The sequence below is a fragment of the Mus pahari genome, chromosome 10, assembly GCF_900095145.1.
Source record: "Mus pahari chromosome 10, PAHARI_EIJ_v1.1, whole genome shotgun sequence".
NCBI classification, from domain to species: Eukaryota; Metazoa; Chordata; class Mammalia; order Rodentia; family Muridae; genus Mus; species Mus pahari.
The window spans coordinates 60,363,273-60,380,772 of record NC_034599.1 but is presented as its reverse complement, the minus strand read 5'-3'; the positions used below and the strand labels follow the sequence as shown (position 1 = coordinate 60,380,772).

The 17,500-nt window shown below is 44.5% G+C and overlaps 1 protein-coding gene across 1 annotated transcript in view; it reads right to left on the bottom strand.

Annotated features, from left to right (window-relative positions):
• Nucleotides 1-9,973, bottom strand: part of Mtfmt (mitochondrial methionyl-tRNA formyltransferase) — a 17,513-nt gene extending 7,540 nt beyond the window's left edge. Inside the window, 6 exon segments of the mRNA XM_021207612.2 lie at nucleotides 1,098-1,189; nucleotides 3,961-4,036; nucleotides 5,205-5,307; nucleotides 6,303-6,425; nucleotides 8,572-8,781; nucleotides 9,763-9,973. Of these exon segments, the coding sequence (XP_021063271.2) occupies nucleotides 1,098-1,189; nucleotides 3,961-4,036; nucleotides 5,205-5,307; nucleotides 6,303-6,425; nucleotides 8,572-8,781; nucleotides 9,763-9,956 (798 nt within the window). The 5' untranslated portion in view covers nucleotides 9,957-9,973.
• Nucleotides 9,974-17,500: the final 7,527 nt, after the last annotated feature.

The following is a 17,500-nucleotide window of genomic DNA, read 5'->3' as shown; positions in this document are numbered from 1 at the left end:
TTAAGAGAGTTCACTGTATAATCATGAAGATGGGAGTTCATGCCCCATCTCCCACATAGCAAGCCTGACATCTAGGAAGCGGCTGTAACAACAGCTCTTAAGTATTGAATGGTCTCTCCTGGCCTCTGTGCTTGCATGGGTATGTGTACCTGCACATATACATGCTCATATACCCAGACACACAAGTATATACATAAATAATGAAATAAACCTTACAAGGAAGAATGTTTAAAAAGAAAAAAAAAAAATCAAAGGCAGGCTTCACTGGCAAGGGCCAGCCAACTGCCTCAGTGGTGTCACTTACTGGACAATGTGAAATGCTAGCTTTGCTATTTTAACACATTCACAATATAAAGGAACGCAACAAAAGCTGTCTGAAAGCATAATGAAAATAAATATACCAGAAATAATTTCCCTCAGTTTCTCTGACCTCATCATTTTCAGACTGTATTTTGATGTTGATGTTTTAAGACATTACGTGAATGTGTGAAAACAGGGGGTTGTAGAGTTTCAGTTCAAAGCCAGTCTGGGTTATACTGTGAGATCATCTCAGAAAAAAAAAGAAGCCAAGTATTGGCCATATCTGTCAGCCCAGTGTTTAGAAGGCTGATGCAGGAGAATGCCTGAATGTGAGGACAAGGTGTGCTACACAGTGAGTTCCAAACCTGCCTGGACCACAGAGTGAGACCTGCTCCCCAAACTGCATTCCAAACAAACAAATGGGGGCTGGAGACGACGACTCAGCAGCTGAGAGTGAGCGCTGCTCTTGCAGAAGATCCAAGTTCAGCTCCCAGCACCAAGGCAGAAAGATGATATACGAGTTAGAGTTACATTCATTGCCTAGTGACTGCTCACATTTAAGTTACTTAGCTTGCTTTTATTCTCCTTCATAACAGGGGACAATCGATAATCGAACCTGGTTAGGAGATATTGCAGAATGTACATTTGAAAGCACTTTGTGAATTCCAAAGTTATATCAAAACTTAAAATTTAAAGTTTAAGAAAATTTCATGTTTAGTTTATAAGATTCATTCCTAAATAAATATATCTAGAAAGGAAACAATATGGTAAAAACACAATGCAACTGTTCAACTCACTATATCCCCAATGGCAAGGTGAAGTCTGAGTACTTGCTCTGAGGTTTGCTCCTCCCATTTGACACAGCTGGTGCCAGCAGAGACCTTGGGGGCTGCAAGATGAGACACAATAAGAATGAACATAGTTCAGTGTTCATGAACTGATAGAGTCAGGCTGCATTACAAACAGAAGAGAGTAGTCAACTTCTCCATATGTCTACAACGTTCTGCAATATGAAGTTAAAGTAAGTAAGCCTGACAAGTATTAAACCATGAGTGAACTACTTTTTAGCCTGGACTCAAAACTCCAGAGAGGGCAGGCAAGATGGCTCAGCCAGTAAGGTGCTTGCCCCCAAGTCTGGCAATGTGAGTTCAATCCCTGGAACTTCCATGGCAGGAGGACCAGCCCCTGAAAAGCTATAGTGGGTTGGCCTTATGCTATTTGTATTCCAATGCTAATATTGGGCCTCACAAGAGAATCTGCATGTAGACCCAAGTGACACTGTGCAACTTGCTCCAAAGTTATTTTTGATTGGTAAATAAAGATGCTAATAGCTGGGCAGTCAAGACATAGGCAGGTGGGGGGTAGGGTGCGGGGGTGTTTAGGGTTCCTGGGCTTGGGGATCAGAGGAGAAACATGAGAGGGAGGTGGAAGAAGAAAGAGAAACAGCCTTGGGTTAGGTAAACCATAAAAACAAAACAAAACAAAACAAACAAGCAGACAAAATCATGGCCCTGAGGGCTGGTCAATTGGAGCTAAGAGCAGCGCAGATGAAACATAATAAGTATTTCAGGGTTATTGATAGGAAAGTAGATTCTAATAGCATAGAGGGTAGATATCAGCCCAGCCCTAGTGCTGATTAAGGCTTATTGTAAATATAAACAATTGTGTATGCCTTTTATGCGAGAACTGAATGATCAAGGTAGGAAAGAAAAAAAAATAAATAAATAAAACAAGCATTTTTGAAAAGACAAACATAAAAGACATAAGTTAATATTAAAACATATCAAACTGAAAGAGCATGTAGTTCATATGACAGAGGCTGAACTTCGGTATTACATAAAATATTCCTAATAAGGGAAAAGGAACAAACCTAAATCCTGATAGAGAACATGGAACAACAGTAAGATACCTCCAGAAAAAAGGAAATACAAAGCAGACAAATACTCCTTAAACACAAAAAATATCATTAATATCACTCACAGGAATAATGACCATTAAAACTATTCCAAGGTTTTATTTACTCATTTTTCCCCCCTGGAAAGGTTTTACTGTACAGCCCAGGTTGGCCGTGAACTGAGGATCTGTCTGCCTTCCTTCCTGAGTCAGCTGTGATTACAGGGAGGACCTCACCATTCAACTGGGTCTCAGCTACTGGATCAGGAAGCATCAGGTATATAAGTGATTCCAGACTGGAAACAACTCACACCCCCTCAGCAGGGCATGTGCTGAATGAATAGGATAGATCCATACAACGGAGAATTCTGCCCATAAGACAGAAACAGAGAGCAGGGTCTGGGGAGCCTGCTCAGTGGCTCGTGGGACTTGTTGCTTTGGCTCCTGGCACCCACATGGTAGCTCATGACCATTTGCAACCCCAGTTCCAGAATACCCTCGTTTGACCCTGTCCATATATGGTGTATGTACACACATGCAGCAAAAAACACTCATGCACATAAAACAAATATTTTTTAAAAAGAGAAAAAATCTAATTAAAGCATCAGTACCATAGATGTATTGTTAAGTGCAAATATCAATAAGAAAATAAACACATAACATACAGAAAGACAGTAAGTACTTTTTTTTTTTTATTAAACAAACAAAAAAGACCAAGTGTGATGCCATACACCTGTAATTTCAGAACTTGGGGGTTGAAGGCAGGAGGGTCAGGACTCAGCTACATAGCAAGTTTAAAGCCAGCCTGGGCTACATGAGACCATGTTTCAAAAAAGCAAACATTTTAAAATGACAAAGCAAAGAGAAAGTAGAGAAAGAGAAACTGGATCAGGAGGGAATCTTTTTCTAATTCATAAGCATTTTTGTTATGATCTGGTGGGGACCCTGGCATCTGGAGCTACACCCCCAGCCCTTTTTATGTTTAAATAGTTTCCCCAAAACTACATTTTTAGGTGTGGTAGTAAATGCCTATAATTCAAGTACTTGGGAAACTGAGGCAGGAGGAGTGATATCATTTCTAGGCTATCCTAGACTATTTAGCAAGACCTTGTCTCAAAACAAAAACAAAAAAGAAACTCAAAACACACCAAAAAGTTTTACATTTTGGGGTGACTAATTAGGATTATATTAGCAAAACACAAAGATTGAAGCAGTCTTAAAAATGTGTTCCTTGGATCCTAGATTGTTATTGTTTGGTTTTGAATGGATATAAAATACATCTCTGGACATTTAGGAAGACCTGCACAGACTAGATAGTGGATGCTACCAGGACATGTTTAATGCCTTTGTTTTTGTTGTTTTTGCACCCACAGGCGTATCAGATCCCCTGGGAGTAGAATTAGGTAGCTGTGGGCCTCCATTAGAGCTGGGTCTCTATCTAGGTTGTCTGCAAGAGCAGCCGTGCTCTGACCCGCTGAGCCACATCTCCAAGTGCATGCTGAAGAACCTGGAGATGAACTTCACCATCTATACTGGCAGATGAACAATCAGAACTCAAAATATATACACGAAATATATACACAGAACGATTTGAGGCAAACAGAGGTGCTAAATACTTCTCAAAATAAAAGGCTGGGGCAACTGTTGAGAGCTTACCAACCATGATCTGGAAAGCACACACAAGGCCGTGAAGAGGGTAGAGCATTTAGCCGCCACCAAGGCCAACGGAACCTTTACAAGAGGTGAGAGTGTCTGACCTCCACTCACCGTATGTCACTCCCTCGGCTGGCTGTGGTCTTCCGTTGTTCAGACTTTCTGGCAAATTTTTCAAAACTGAGATAAGCTACAAATACAAAAGAAGAGAGAGAGAGAACAGAGTATATTCAACAGACACGGTTCAGTGCCATGAGGTAACCAATCCCAGCAAGAGTGGGGGCAAACTGACTTCACCTGTGAGGATGTGTGCTGGTGGGTGACCACACCAAGCTGCTCTGTGGAGCACAGGCACTAAACTGCTTCCGAACAGGGTTGACCTGTACCTGGGTGCACAGGCTCTTGCTATCAGGCAGTCTGTGTGGAACAACTACATTCTCACCCTACCCACAGCAGCGAGGCCTCACAGGAGCCAATCCTATCCCCTAACCTACAGTGCTGGCATTTTGGGAAAGTTCTCTGATATGTTTGAAGCCCTCAATGTTGCATCTGTGAAACAAGTGTCAGCAGTGATTACCTCAGAGGTGGTTGGGAGAGTGCAAAAGAAAAGTCACGGAGTATCTAAATAGCCTGGATAAACAGCAGCTGCCATAGAGAGTCACTTCTGAGGGGATGCCCAGAACATGAGGTACTAGCCATCCAGCTGGGAAATGAGCAGGTTCCTAGTGGCTGCTAGCCGAGTGAGAGAAGCAGCCAGATGTGCAAGGGTGGGGAGAGGGCACCCGGGAGAATAAACCAAACACCTCACTATGGAATGGAGGGGACCACTAAAGATCACCTATTTTATTTGAAAGCTTTTATTAAGTACCCACTCGGCAATTCTCAATGGTCACATATACTGGGCCAATTTTTAGGAAGCCAGGGACAAGAACCACTTTCTGCTTGGTTGTTATGGGCTAATGGGGACAAGATCTCATTAGCCCAGGCTGACCTAAGCACATTAGTCTCCTGCCTCAGCCTCCTGAGTGTTGGGATGAAAGGTGGATATGACCATGTTTGGTCCCAATCCCAGTCTTGATCCCTCTCATGCTATTAACTATTACTTTTTACAGTGTGTACATGAACCCAGGCGGGGGTCAGAGAACTTGCTGGACTCAGTTCTCTTCTTTTATCGTGTGAGTCCCGGGGATTGCATTGAGATCATCAGGTTTGGCAGCAAGCACCTTCACCTGCTGAGCCATCTCACTGCCCTGACCCCACCCCTACCCCTACCAAGGAAGCTTTAAAATGACAAATCAGAAGACTTGTATTGCTTAAGAAGCCTTCAATGCTGCTGCTGATGACGACAAACACTGTACCATGTTGGCACCAAGTTTTGACAACACTGCTTCCAATTCCTTTGACGTGCTCTTGGGGGGCACAGGGATGGTTTCCTGCTGGAGAATCGGGCCTATATCAAATCTGGCAAGGAAATACGAAATAGATAAATAAATAAATAAATAACCCAAAGTAGCCAACATCATTATTTATTAAGACAAATATATTTGTCACCACAGTACAGAGACAGATTTTGCAGGCTATTAACCTGTCAGTCACTCCAGTTTGAAGTCACCCTGGCAGCCTGGCATACAGGAGGCATTGCCTCAAAACTAAGAAAGGAGGAGGGTCATATATGTCTTTAATACTAGTACTGGGAAGCAGCTGCAGGAGGAACTCTCTTGAGTCTGAGCTCAGCCTAGTTCACACAGTGAGTTCTAGGCCAGCCAGAGACATACAATGACTCTATCTCAAAACATCCAAAGCAAATCAACACATACACTCGCACACCACACACACACACACACACACACACACACACACACACACACGCACATACACATGCACACACGCGCACACACATGTACACACACACACACACACACACACTCCAAATGCATCTGTCATCTATATCTTTTTAGAGAAATCCAGAAATCTTTAATACTTCCAAGGACTGATTTACGAGGACTTTCAAGAGACTCTGTATGAATCTCCGAAGACACACGCTTATGTTAGAGACTAGGAACACTCACAGTGAGTACGAAGGCAAAGGGTGACACTGCAGACTCAGCCAAGCCAGCACACCCTGCCCACTCCCCACCACAGAGGTCACACACACAGGTCTCACACACACAGAGGTCTCTCTCTCTCTCTCTCTCTCTCTCTCTCACACACACTGTCTCTCGGTCTCTCTCTCTCACACACACACACACACACACACACACACACACACACACACACACACACGGAGAGAGGTCTCTCTCTCTCACACACACACACAGAAGTCTCACACACAGAGGTCTTACACACAGAGGTCTCACACAGACAGAGGTCTCACACACACAGAGGTCTCACACACACAGAGGTCTCACACACACAGAGGTCTCACACACACACATGTTTAATTGAATAAGTTCTACCTTTTGGGTCTAATTTGCATAATCGTTACGCCAGTGACAGTGTCTCCATGAAGCACCGTGTGAATTATTGGAGCAGGACCACGCCACCTCGGGAGGCAACTGGGGTGCACGTTCAGTATGCCACTGAGTCAGAAAAGGTAGAAATTAGTGCAGGAACTGGTTGTTGCTACCTAACTAACATGCGCTTTCATCATTAAACTTTCCAAGTAAGTTCCAGGCCGGCCTGTGACACAGATTGAGGCCCTGTTTCAAAACAATCATCATCCTGAAAATACCTGACAGCATGTATCACCTGCAGTATACAGCCCAGAGGGTTAAAAGCACATGACCTTGAAAATGTATCCCCTAAAACATAAAGTCCGAGGTGAGTTCACTCATTTACCATAAGTAACCAATGAAACACACTTAAAAACAGAGCAAGCAGAGGTTGGAGAGACAGCTAAGTGGTTAAGAGGACCAGGGTTCAGGTTCTTAGCACCCCACACAGTATATCACAAATATCTATAACTCCAGTTCCAGGGAATCTGACATCCTCTTCTGGCCTCCATGAACACAGGTACCACATGGGTCACAAACATATTATGCAAGCAAAACACTCATGAACATAAAATGAAATGAGTATATCTATGCAAAAATGTTTTTAATTAAAACAACAAAGCAAACAGGGATATATAATAAGATACCGTGTCATCAAGTGATATTCCTACCCAGTCAGTTGCGGTGAAATTTATACAAGTTCAGACAGCTATCACATCTCCAGGCCATACAATCTTATGGAGTAGTATCAGATACACCATCTACTGTTCACTGAAATGCCATCAGAAACATGAAGAGTTTTTCAGATAAAGGGAACTAAGCAGAGATTTTATTATTTTCTTCTTAGCTGCTGCTTACAGAGTGCTGAGATCAAAGGGATGTATCCATGCTTGACATGTACAAAGATTTGTTTAGTTTTGTTTTGTCTTTTGAGATAGAGTTTCTCAGGGGGCTGGAGAGATGGCTCAGCAGTTATGACTGCTCTTCCAGAAGTCCTGAGTTCAAATCCCAGCAATCACATGGTGGCTCACAACCATCTGTAATGGGATCTGATGCCCTCTTCTGGTGTGTCTGAAGGCAGCTACAGTGTACTCTCATTTACATAAAATAAAATAAAATCTTTAAAAGCGACAGGGTTTTTCTGTGTAGCCCTGGCTGTCCTGAAATTCACTCTGTAGAGAAGACTGGCCTTGAACTCAAGAGATCTGCCGCTTGCTGCTGCCGCCGCTGCCACCGTCTCTGCCTTGCAAGTGCTAAAATTCAAGACAGGCACTGGGCCAGAGATTTTAAGGGGAGAAAACACTTGGCAGGTTCAGCACATGGCCAGGCAGTTGAGCTGGTGCAGAATGAATCAGGAGAGGCCACAGCATCTGCAGAGGCCCCCCAGGAGGTGACTGCCGTTAATACAGACAAGAATGGACACAGTACTGATGACAGAATTCACCATAACAGACTGGACATGGGACACAAGACAACTGAAGAATGACTCTAGGGTTTGGGGCCCAGCATCCAGAAGGCTGGGGTCCCTAGTTCTTAGATAAAGGTCTGCAGTTAAGTCTTTTCAGTGAGAGAAGCCAATGGGACATCCAAGCAGAGCTGTGGGCAAGAGCTGGACAGGGGTTGTCAGCAAATGCATGATATTTAAATGAGGGTGTATGAAAGCCAAGGAGTAGTGAAGAGTTTGATACATTCGATACTTTGTGCCAAAAATAAATCTTATTTTATAAGAAGACAGGGCTCTCTTACCCTATTACACTCTTGCCTCTTGCCCCCTTACTCCCAATTCCCTTCCCCACCTCTCTCCCCTTTGCCATGGCCAGCCCCCATTTCTCTACTCTCTCCTTCTCTCTGCCTCTGCTACCCTCTTAACTCCCCTCCCCATGCCCTGAATAAACTCTATTCCATACAAAAAAAAAAAAAAAAAAAAAAAAAGGGGAAAAAAAAATAGTTTAATCTGGGCCTGGTGGTACACACTTTTAATCTACACACTTAGGGGACAGATATAGGCAGATCTCTCTGAATTTGAGGCTAGCCTGCTCTACATAGTGAATTGCAACAGGATAGCCAGGGCTACATAGAGTGAGACCCTGTCTGGATGGATGGATGGATGGATAAATAAATAAATAAATAAATAGAAAAAGAAAACATAGTTTAAATTATGGCATTTTAGATGCTAGGCCCATTCATAAAAGACATGATCTCTATACTGTATTTCCTTATAAGTAAAACTTACTAGGGAAATTTAAGAATAAGATCCTCACTCAAAAGCCGGCCAAAGGAAGCCACTACCCCAACGTCATATTCTCCAGATCCCACGTCGGGCCACTCGTACACCGGGAGCTGAGACTGTATAGCATATTGCTTCACGGGTAGTCCTTTGGGGGATAGCGAAGGCACTGTGACAACCTCCAGTTTCTCAATTAACTTTTCCTCTTTGTCATCTCTGAATCAGAAAGATTGGGGAAAAAAAAATTTCGACAGTGTCAGGACAACGACGCAAAGCTAAACTACTTCATGCACAGCAAAGCTATTTTTATGATTAAACCCATGGCACATTTAAAGCTAAAATAATTAAGATGTTTGCAACCAACAAACAGGGTTTTACATTTAACATAAAAATTATATTTTATCTTTTATTATTATTACTGTGGCCATGTGTTATTATCACTGTGTGCGTGTGTGCGGCGTGTGCTACAGCATATGTGTGGGCATGAGAGGAAAACTTTCAGGAGTCAGTTCTCTTCTTGCAGCATCCACAGGGTGTAGCTCATAAGGAAGGGCCTGTCACTCCAGCTCCAGAGAATCGGACACCCACTTTCGGCCTCCAAAGGCACCAACACACACATAAACACACACAAATAAAATTTAAAAGTAAAAATCTTATTTAAAAAGAAAAGTGTTTGTAGGACGGCAGGGATGGAGGCGAGAGACATGCCAGGAAGCAAGGGAACGATAAATAACCAAATAACCTTAAGCTAAGAGGAAAGTGGGGTGGTAGACATAGCAGAATTCAGGAAAGGCTGAATTACAAATAACTTTCTCCCTAGTAGACAAGGTTAGCTAAATCGCATAAATATTACATATATATGAAACTGTTCTTAGAAATGTATTCATTTGAAAACGGTTCGTTAGAGGCTGTTCACCCCTAGAAAACGCAGGCGTGTAGAAGGGCAACACCAACACCAGGAAGGGACGAACTTTGGAGTCACAGCCCTTTTCAACCAACCGACTCCGCCCACGGCCCTGGGCACTGGCCGGGCCTCTCCAAATATCAGTTCCCAGGCGCGGGGAGATGGAGGGTCTGCTGGCAGGCGCTGCAGGAGCCACAGGAGCTCCGCGGGCCGGGACCCAACGGGGCGCCTTCCCGGGACCCCGCTGCCCTGGGGTCGCCGCCGCGGCTCGGCGTGGGACCCTGCCCCGGTACCTGGCGGCGTGCAGCGCCCGCAGCGTTTCCCGGGCAAAGTGGTCGGTGCCGAGGAACAGCACCCGCCAAGGCGGCTTCTCGCGGACTCGGGAGCCTCGGCTGTCCTTCCCGTCGAACCCGGCAGGTGACTGACAGGAACAGCGTGGCCTCCTTCCCGCCAGCCACCGACCCCAGCAGCGCCGCGGAAGGAGCATCACCTCGGCCCGCAGCGGCCCACCATGCGCATGCGTGCCCGGGGGGGCGGAGCATAGAGCTCAAAGACCCAAGCACGCGCAGACGATAAGGCGGGCCTGCCGCTTTCGAGGCGTGGCCCAACTGATGAACCGCTAAGGAAGAAATTTGAGGGTGCTTTGATGTGTATTATTTAGCCAAGCCCTTCAAAGAACACTGCAGACACATACACGCAAGCAAGACACTCATATGAATAAAATAAAATAAACCTTTAAAAGAAACTATTTTTTTTAATTTATAAATTATTTTTTAAATTTTATTTTTGTTTTATGTGCTTTGTTGCTTTGCCTGCATGTATGTCTGTGTAAGAGTGTGGAATCCCCTACAACTCGAGACAGTTCTGAGCTGCCACATGGGCCTGGGAATTGAACCTGGGTCCTATGGAAGGGAAGCCAGTGCTCTTAACTGCTGAGCCATCTCTGCAGCCCTACAATTTTGTGTATGTCTGTCTGTCCCGTATGTGTGCTTAGAACTGAATTCTGTGTGTGTGTCTCATGTGCCTGCTGGGAACCTACTTTTGCAACAGCTTTAAAAAAAAAAAAGTGTGAATGTTTTGCTTGTGTGCATATATGTGCAGTACATGTGATCTTGTTGGAATGGGGGATCAGATGGCTGTGAGCCGCCATGTGGGAGCTGAGAATCAAACCCAGGTCCAGTTAGGAACAAGTGCTCTCAATCACAGACTGGTCTCTTTAACTCACAGTAAGTGCTCTTAACTGTTGAGCCATCTCTGCAATCTCCCAACCCTGCCCCTCTGTAACACCACCACCACCACCACTACCACCACCACCATTACCACCACCACCACCACCACCACCATCATCACCGAAAGAACTCATTTGAGAGCAAATCGCACATCCTGTCAGAGCATGAAACAAGAAACATAGGATAATTTTCTCAGCCACTACAATAGTTATTATGCCACAATTTACATATTTCATGTCCAGCATTTCAATTAATCATCACATGATCTATTCAAGGGAGCTGTTATTTCAATCCTTGTAATTGAAGAGACCCAACACCCAGGGAAGTTAAGGACTTGCCAGTAAGGGCCACAGTGCTGGGAGATGGCAGCGTTGACGTAGGGTGGGGTCCTGTCCCTCCAGCTACAAAGCCATTATCCTAACCATTTGGCCTGAACAGCGATCTTAGCTGCTAAGCAACTCAGGATTCCCACTTACACTTGAGGAAACTAAGGCTCACTTGTCCAAAGTCACTTCAGGAATCTAAGGCTCCTTAGATTCTGTAGCCTCCCATGTGGGATGCCATAAGGGAGATTATAGGAAACTCGACGGGTAAGGACCACCTGCTGAAGACCTCTGAAGGCCATGGTGTGCAGATATGTGTTTCCAAGGCAGGTAACACTGGGGTCCTTAATGTGGGCCATGCCTGTGATGCTGACTCTGGCTATAGAGCGGCATCAAGTTCTACTCTCATCTAATTCCTGTCACATGGCCTGAAAGCCAGAGGCCTCCGACCAGTCTTTCATTTGGTTTTGAGTATCCCTGCTTCTGTGCCTTTGAGTGTTCCACCTTTGAGCGTTCCATCCACCTCACATTTCCTCTCTTCCTCACTAAATGGTATCCATTTTTCAGTGCTAAGAAAACACCCTCCCTGAGGCCTTGAACTCCCACCTCATGGATTCAATATTTTTCTCCATGTGTCCCCTCAAAACTGAGAGGGGCTTTGTTTGCCATAGTTGAGAAAAGTTGTCCAATGTGTGCCCAGAGAGCAGCAAATTCCTTGGGCTAAGTAGAAGAGAGAGGCAAAGATGATGGTGCTGCTAGCCGGCACATCTGCGCATATGAGGAAAATGAGATGGGATGCCAAGCCGTATCCTCCTCCAATCAAGTCAGTCCCAGAAGTGGAGCATGATTCTAACACTCAAGGTGCTGTCTTTTGAATACCGACTAAAGGTGTGACCTGCTGTTGCTGGAGAGACGGCTCAGCGGTTAAGATGCTTGCTGTTCTTGCAGAGGACCTGAGTTTGTTTTCTAGCACACACACTTCCAGATCTAGGAGACCTACTGCTCTCTTCTGGCCCCTGCAGACACTGCAGTCATGCATACAAAAACACCACTAAAAAGCAAAATCTTCAAGTATGGGTCTAGAGAGATGGGTCAGCAGCTAAGAGCACCTGGTGCTCTTACAAAGGACTCATGTTTAATTCCTTGTACCCACATGGTGGCTCACAACCACCAGTAACTCCAGGGCACCCTCTTCTGGTCTCTGAGGGTATTGCAGGCACTCGGTGCACAGACATAGGCGCAAGGGTGACATAGTTTATTTTTAGTAGCTCAAGTACTCCCAGGTAACTGTGCTGCGAACGCTGCCTCCGGCCGCTCACAACACCCTCTGCCTACCACACCTTAGCTTGTTGGAGCAAGAGGCTGGCATTAGTCTTTTCCTCACAGAGCAGCCTATTGCTACTGACTGGCATCTTTCTGTCCCCATTTGCTTGTTTGTGTGAGGCAGGGTCTGGTCTTGCTATGTCTTCCATGCTGGCCAAGACCTTGTGATCCTCCCACAGTAAACTTCATAAAGGAGGAGGAGGAGGAGGAGGAGCTGAACATGATATGAGTATAAAGATGGAGTTTTCCCTAAATACAAAATGAAATTTTGTTTTGTTTTTTTGAGAGAGACATCTCTGCACAGCCCTGCTGTCCTGCAACTTACTCTGTACACCACAATGGCCTCAAACTCAGAGATCTACCCGCCTCTGCCTCCCGAGTGCTGGGATTAAACGTGTGCTTCACTACTGTCTGGCTCAAAAATGAAAAAAAACAAAAAACAAAAAACTGAAGTTCTTCATAGTGAGTAAGACACATAGGAACCTGACCCTTCCGAGTGCAGATAAATCCCCCACTGGATTCACTTTCAGCACAGAGATGAACTGCAAGGGCAAGGAGATTTGTGTAATAAATTTTTGTACATCTGTATCCTCCAGGCATTGCTGAGAGCATTGTTGTCTATGAGATCAGAGTGGCTGTGACAATCCACTAGAGACCTTCGTAAGATCAGGCCCAGTCACATTCCCATGTGAGATCAGGGGAAGCCCCACTCCCATCCGAGGATACAAAGTGGTGAACAGTGGCTGCTAATGAGACTCTTCCTCGGTGTACAACTTCCTGTAAGCTGTCCGTGCTCCTGTGACTCACCTAATTAAATTCACTGGCTCTCTAGACTTAGATGGAATGATTTCTTTGGTCTGTGATTGATAGTCTTCCCCAGAAAAAAAAAAACACAAAAAGCATTAGGGCATCCACAAAGCATATCTAAGGTACTGGAAACCAGATAATGAGTTTCTGGTCAGCGCTTTAGTTTTCAGATATTTCTTCCAGAAAGTTCTTCAGCTCCATAGAAAACTGGAATGTGGAAGTGGCCTAACCCCCCCGAAGCATCCTTCCATGTTCCCACCATCTTACACTGCTGCCATATGTTTATTTTCTGTGGGACAAGGAAACCAGCCATAGGATAAATGTGTATACCTGTGTTTGCATGTGCTCACATATAATCAACCATTAGGCGTTGGGTCAAAAAGAGGAGCAGTTAGAGCCCCGGGGCAGGAAGTAAGAGCAAAAGCTTTTGCCTCCATCAGGGGAAGCAATGCCTCAGGACCAGGGGAAATACATGCTATGCATAGGCACCAGCCCTGTATCAGGGTCACAAACTTAACCCACAGTGCCCACTGAGCCATTTGGGATGCCCTTCAAGCACCACTATGGACTCTCGGTTGTTGTTGCATGTGAATTCCACAAGGGGGCGATGTCACCGACCTTTTCCCTTGGCGAGGATGGCAGACAATTCACTGGCTCTCTGCAGTGTCTATGGCCTGTGTAACCTCAGCAGATTTTACTCTGATTGGCTTACTTTCCTTGTAAGTGGTTCACAAATACTAAGTAGCATCACATTTTATAAAACAAAAATTTTTATAAAATAAAAATTTGAAAGGAGATAATGTTCCCCAATTCCTTTGAAGAGTAGTTTATAATATTCAGTATACACTGTATTCAGTGAACACAGGAGAGAACGGTTCTTTTAGTATAAAGCACCTCTGCTCACCGCCAGAAAGAATTAAGGAGGTTGAAGGTTTGAGAAGCTCATATTTTGATTGATTTAGAGAATGCCAAACACTTAGATAAATTTATAATAAGTGAAAATCACTTGGGAAAGCCAGACATGGTGGCTCACAGCTGCAAATCAGCATCCAGAAGGCTGAGGCAAGAGGATTGCCAGGAGTTAATGACAGGGTCAAGTCAACCAGACCTTGACTTGAAAACCAAACAAAAACAATTTCTTGGGGAAACAGCGTGAAGCAAAAGAGGAAAAGTGTGTTCAAATAAAACACCAAGGTGTCAGAGTTGAGTGTGGGGTGCACACGCCTTTAATCCCAGCACTCAGGAGGCAGAGGCGAACAGATCTCTGTAGATTCAAAGCCAGCCTGGGCTACATCGAGAATTCTAAGTTACCAACCCAAACCAAACAGCAACCACCCCTGAAGAATCAGTAAGTCGTGATGATTACTAAGACAATTCATTCAAGAAATGAAAGACAGATAAATGCACCCTGGGCAGTGGTGCACATCTGTGATTCTGGTACCCCTGGGAGAGAGGCTGAAGCTGGAGAGTCTAGAGTTCCAGGCAGGCTGGGTTACATAGTGAGACCTTGTCTTAAAGTTTGTTTTTTTTTTAAAAAGAGAGAAAGAGAGAAAGGAAGGAAGGAAGGAAGGAAGAAAGGAAGGAAGGAAGGAAGAAAGAGAAGAAATACATATATATCAGACTGTCCCTGAGAACATTTTCTGTTTAAGCATTTTTATTTTATTTCATTTACTTATTTAAATATCTCTTTATTTTATTTTGTATGTATGAGTATTTTTGCTTGCATGCACAGATATGCATGTCTGGTAGAATGGATCCCCTGGAACTGGAATTACCGACAGTTGTGAGCTGTCATGAGGGTGGTGGGAATTGAACCCCAGATCTTTAGAGGAGCAACCAGTGCCCTTAACCCCTGAACCATCTCTCCAGTTCTGTGTAAACCTTTTTAAAGCAAGGGCAGGCAGGATGTCTCAGTGGTTAAGTACTTGTCCCACAAACATGAAGATCTGAGTCCAGACCTCAGAGCTCCTGGGTGTGCCTTGATCCCAGAGCTACGACATGTGCAGCAGAGTCCCGAGAATCCTCAGATGCTTCATGGTCAGCCAGCCTGGCCTATGTGGCCACGTTTCAGGCCAGTGAGAGATCTTGCCTCAAACAAAAGGTGGAAAGTACCTGTGGACCAGCATCAGAGAGTGTCCTTTGACCTTCATCAACCACACGCCCCCACCACACACACACACACACACACACACACACACACACACACACACACACACACACTTACTTTAAAAGGAGACATTAAAGTTACATTGTTATGTCTGATAAACAACAGAATGCCATGGGATTGAAAGCCCACGTGAGACACTTGGACAGTTGGTGTGTCTGTGACAAGCTGACAGTGAAAACAACCAGCATCATACATTCTTCTTCAGGCCATTCTACCCTATCATCAGTTTTTGACTTTTGGATCCTCACTTCAGGCCATTCTACCCTATCATCAGTTTTTGACTTTTGGATTCTGTGTGGAGTCCACTTTGATAAAAAGAAAAAGAAAATGGTTAAGTTGGTCATGGTGACTCACGTCTGTAATCCTAGCACTTGGAGAGCTGAGGCAGGAGAGTTGCAGAGAGTTCAAACCCAGTTTGGGCTACATACAGGTTTGTTTGGGGTCAACTACTTAAGCTACAGAGTAAGATTCTGTCTTAAATACATAAGTAAGTAAATAAACAAATAAATAGGAAAAGAAGTTCAACTGATTTTATAGAGTATAAGACTAAGATTTATATTCTGGTGATTATAATTAACAAGAGTTAAATATTCCTTATGTAATTATCTTATTAGTAATTATCACAGCAATAGCAGACAAATGACTAATACTTCTAGGAACAGTTGTGGACAAGTTTTAGTGCAGAAAGGTTTTTCAGTTCTTTTGGGCAGATTCCCCAAAGGGGAACTGTTATCAGGTGTGTCCAATGTGAGGCTCAGCATAGTTGAGTGTGCGGAAAAGCAGCTAGATGGCATCATCTTGTAATGTCAGAGAGTTTGGGGCCAGTGAGATGGCTCAGCAGGTGAAGGTGCTTGTCACCAAGCCTGCGGCCCTGAGTTCAAGGCCCGGAATTCATATGGTGAAAGAAATAACTACCACAGGTTGGCCTCTGGTGTCTCACATGTGTCACGTGACATAGCCATAGCCGCGTACAAACTCAAATAAATAAATGAAAATTTAAAGAGAAAAGTCTTTAAACTTAAACGGTCTAAGAAATAAAGTAAAACACTTGGCAGCTCTGGTAACTGTTTTCCAAAAAGGCTGTACCAGGGCTTGAGAGTTGGCTTAGTGGGTAAGAGCGCTGGGGGCTCTTCCAGAGGCTCTGAGTTCAATCCCGGGCACCCAGAAGGACTGCTAACAACAGTCTGAAACTCCAGTGCCAGGAGATCTGACTTCCTCTTCTGGCCTACCTTGGCACTGCACACATACGGTGTGCAGACATTTGTGTAGACAAAACATCCGTGCACATAAAATAAAAATAGTAAATATTTTTAAAGCCTCTTCCTTCAGATACATGTGCTATTTTGAGAGAATATTTGGGTATAGACTCTAAATTTACAGGGACAGGATCTATACTACTGAGAACTGCTTGCAAAAAGGCTGTCCCAGTTTTGCCCTCCTGTTGGCAGTAACTGGGAATCTTAACTATTGATACTGCAAGAAAAACAGAATCCTCAGGGCTCTCAGTGGAACCGATGTCATTACATGTGCCCACCTGTCAGGCTGTACCTGAGCACTTCAGTCTCAGGATTCCCTGATTCCTTATCTAGCAGCAGATAATTCCAGAAATGTGAACTGCTAGCTGAAGCGATATATACCGATAGACAACCTAAGGGTTTTACAAATGCATAGGCAAAAGTTTACTTCTCTGGGCCACATCTTATGCCAATAGGTCTTTGTCCGTTGTATCTCTGTGTGTGGCTGAGTTAAATAGAACATCCTTTACAATCCAGACTCACAAACTGCACGAAAGCACAGGCTCAGTCACGCTGTATTTATTAGGAAACCCTTCCTAAAGCGGAAGCTGAGCTAAGAAATATCCGCAGGGTGGGTGCCAGGGCTCCGGCAGGTGAGCTTCTCTCTGTTGTGTTGGCCTGCAGGCTTCCCTTTGTTTTTGCTTTTGCTTTGTTTTGTTTTTAATGTAAAAAGTGATCGGGGCTGGAGAGATGTCTCTGCCATTAAGAGTATTAACTGAGCCGGGCAGTGGTGGCGCACACCTTTAATCCCAGCACTTGGGAGGCAGAGACAGGTGGATTTCTGAGTTCAAGGCCAGCCTGGTCTACAGAGTGAATTCCAGGACAGCCAGGGCTACACAGAAAAACCCTGTCTCAGAGAGAGAGAGAGAGAGAGAGAGAGAGAGAGA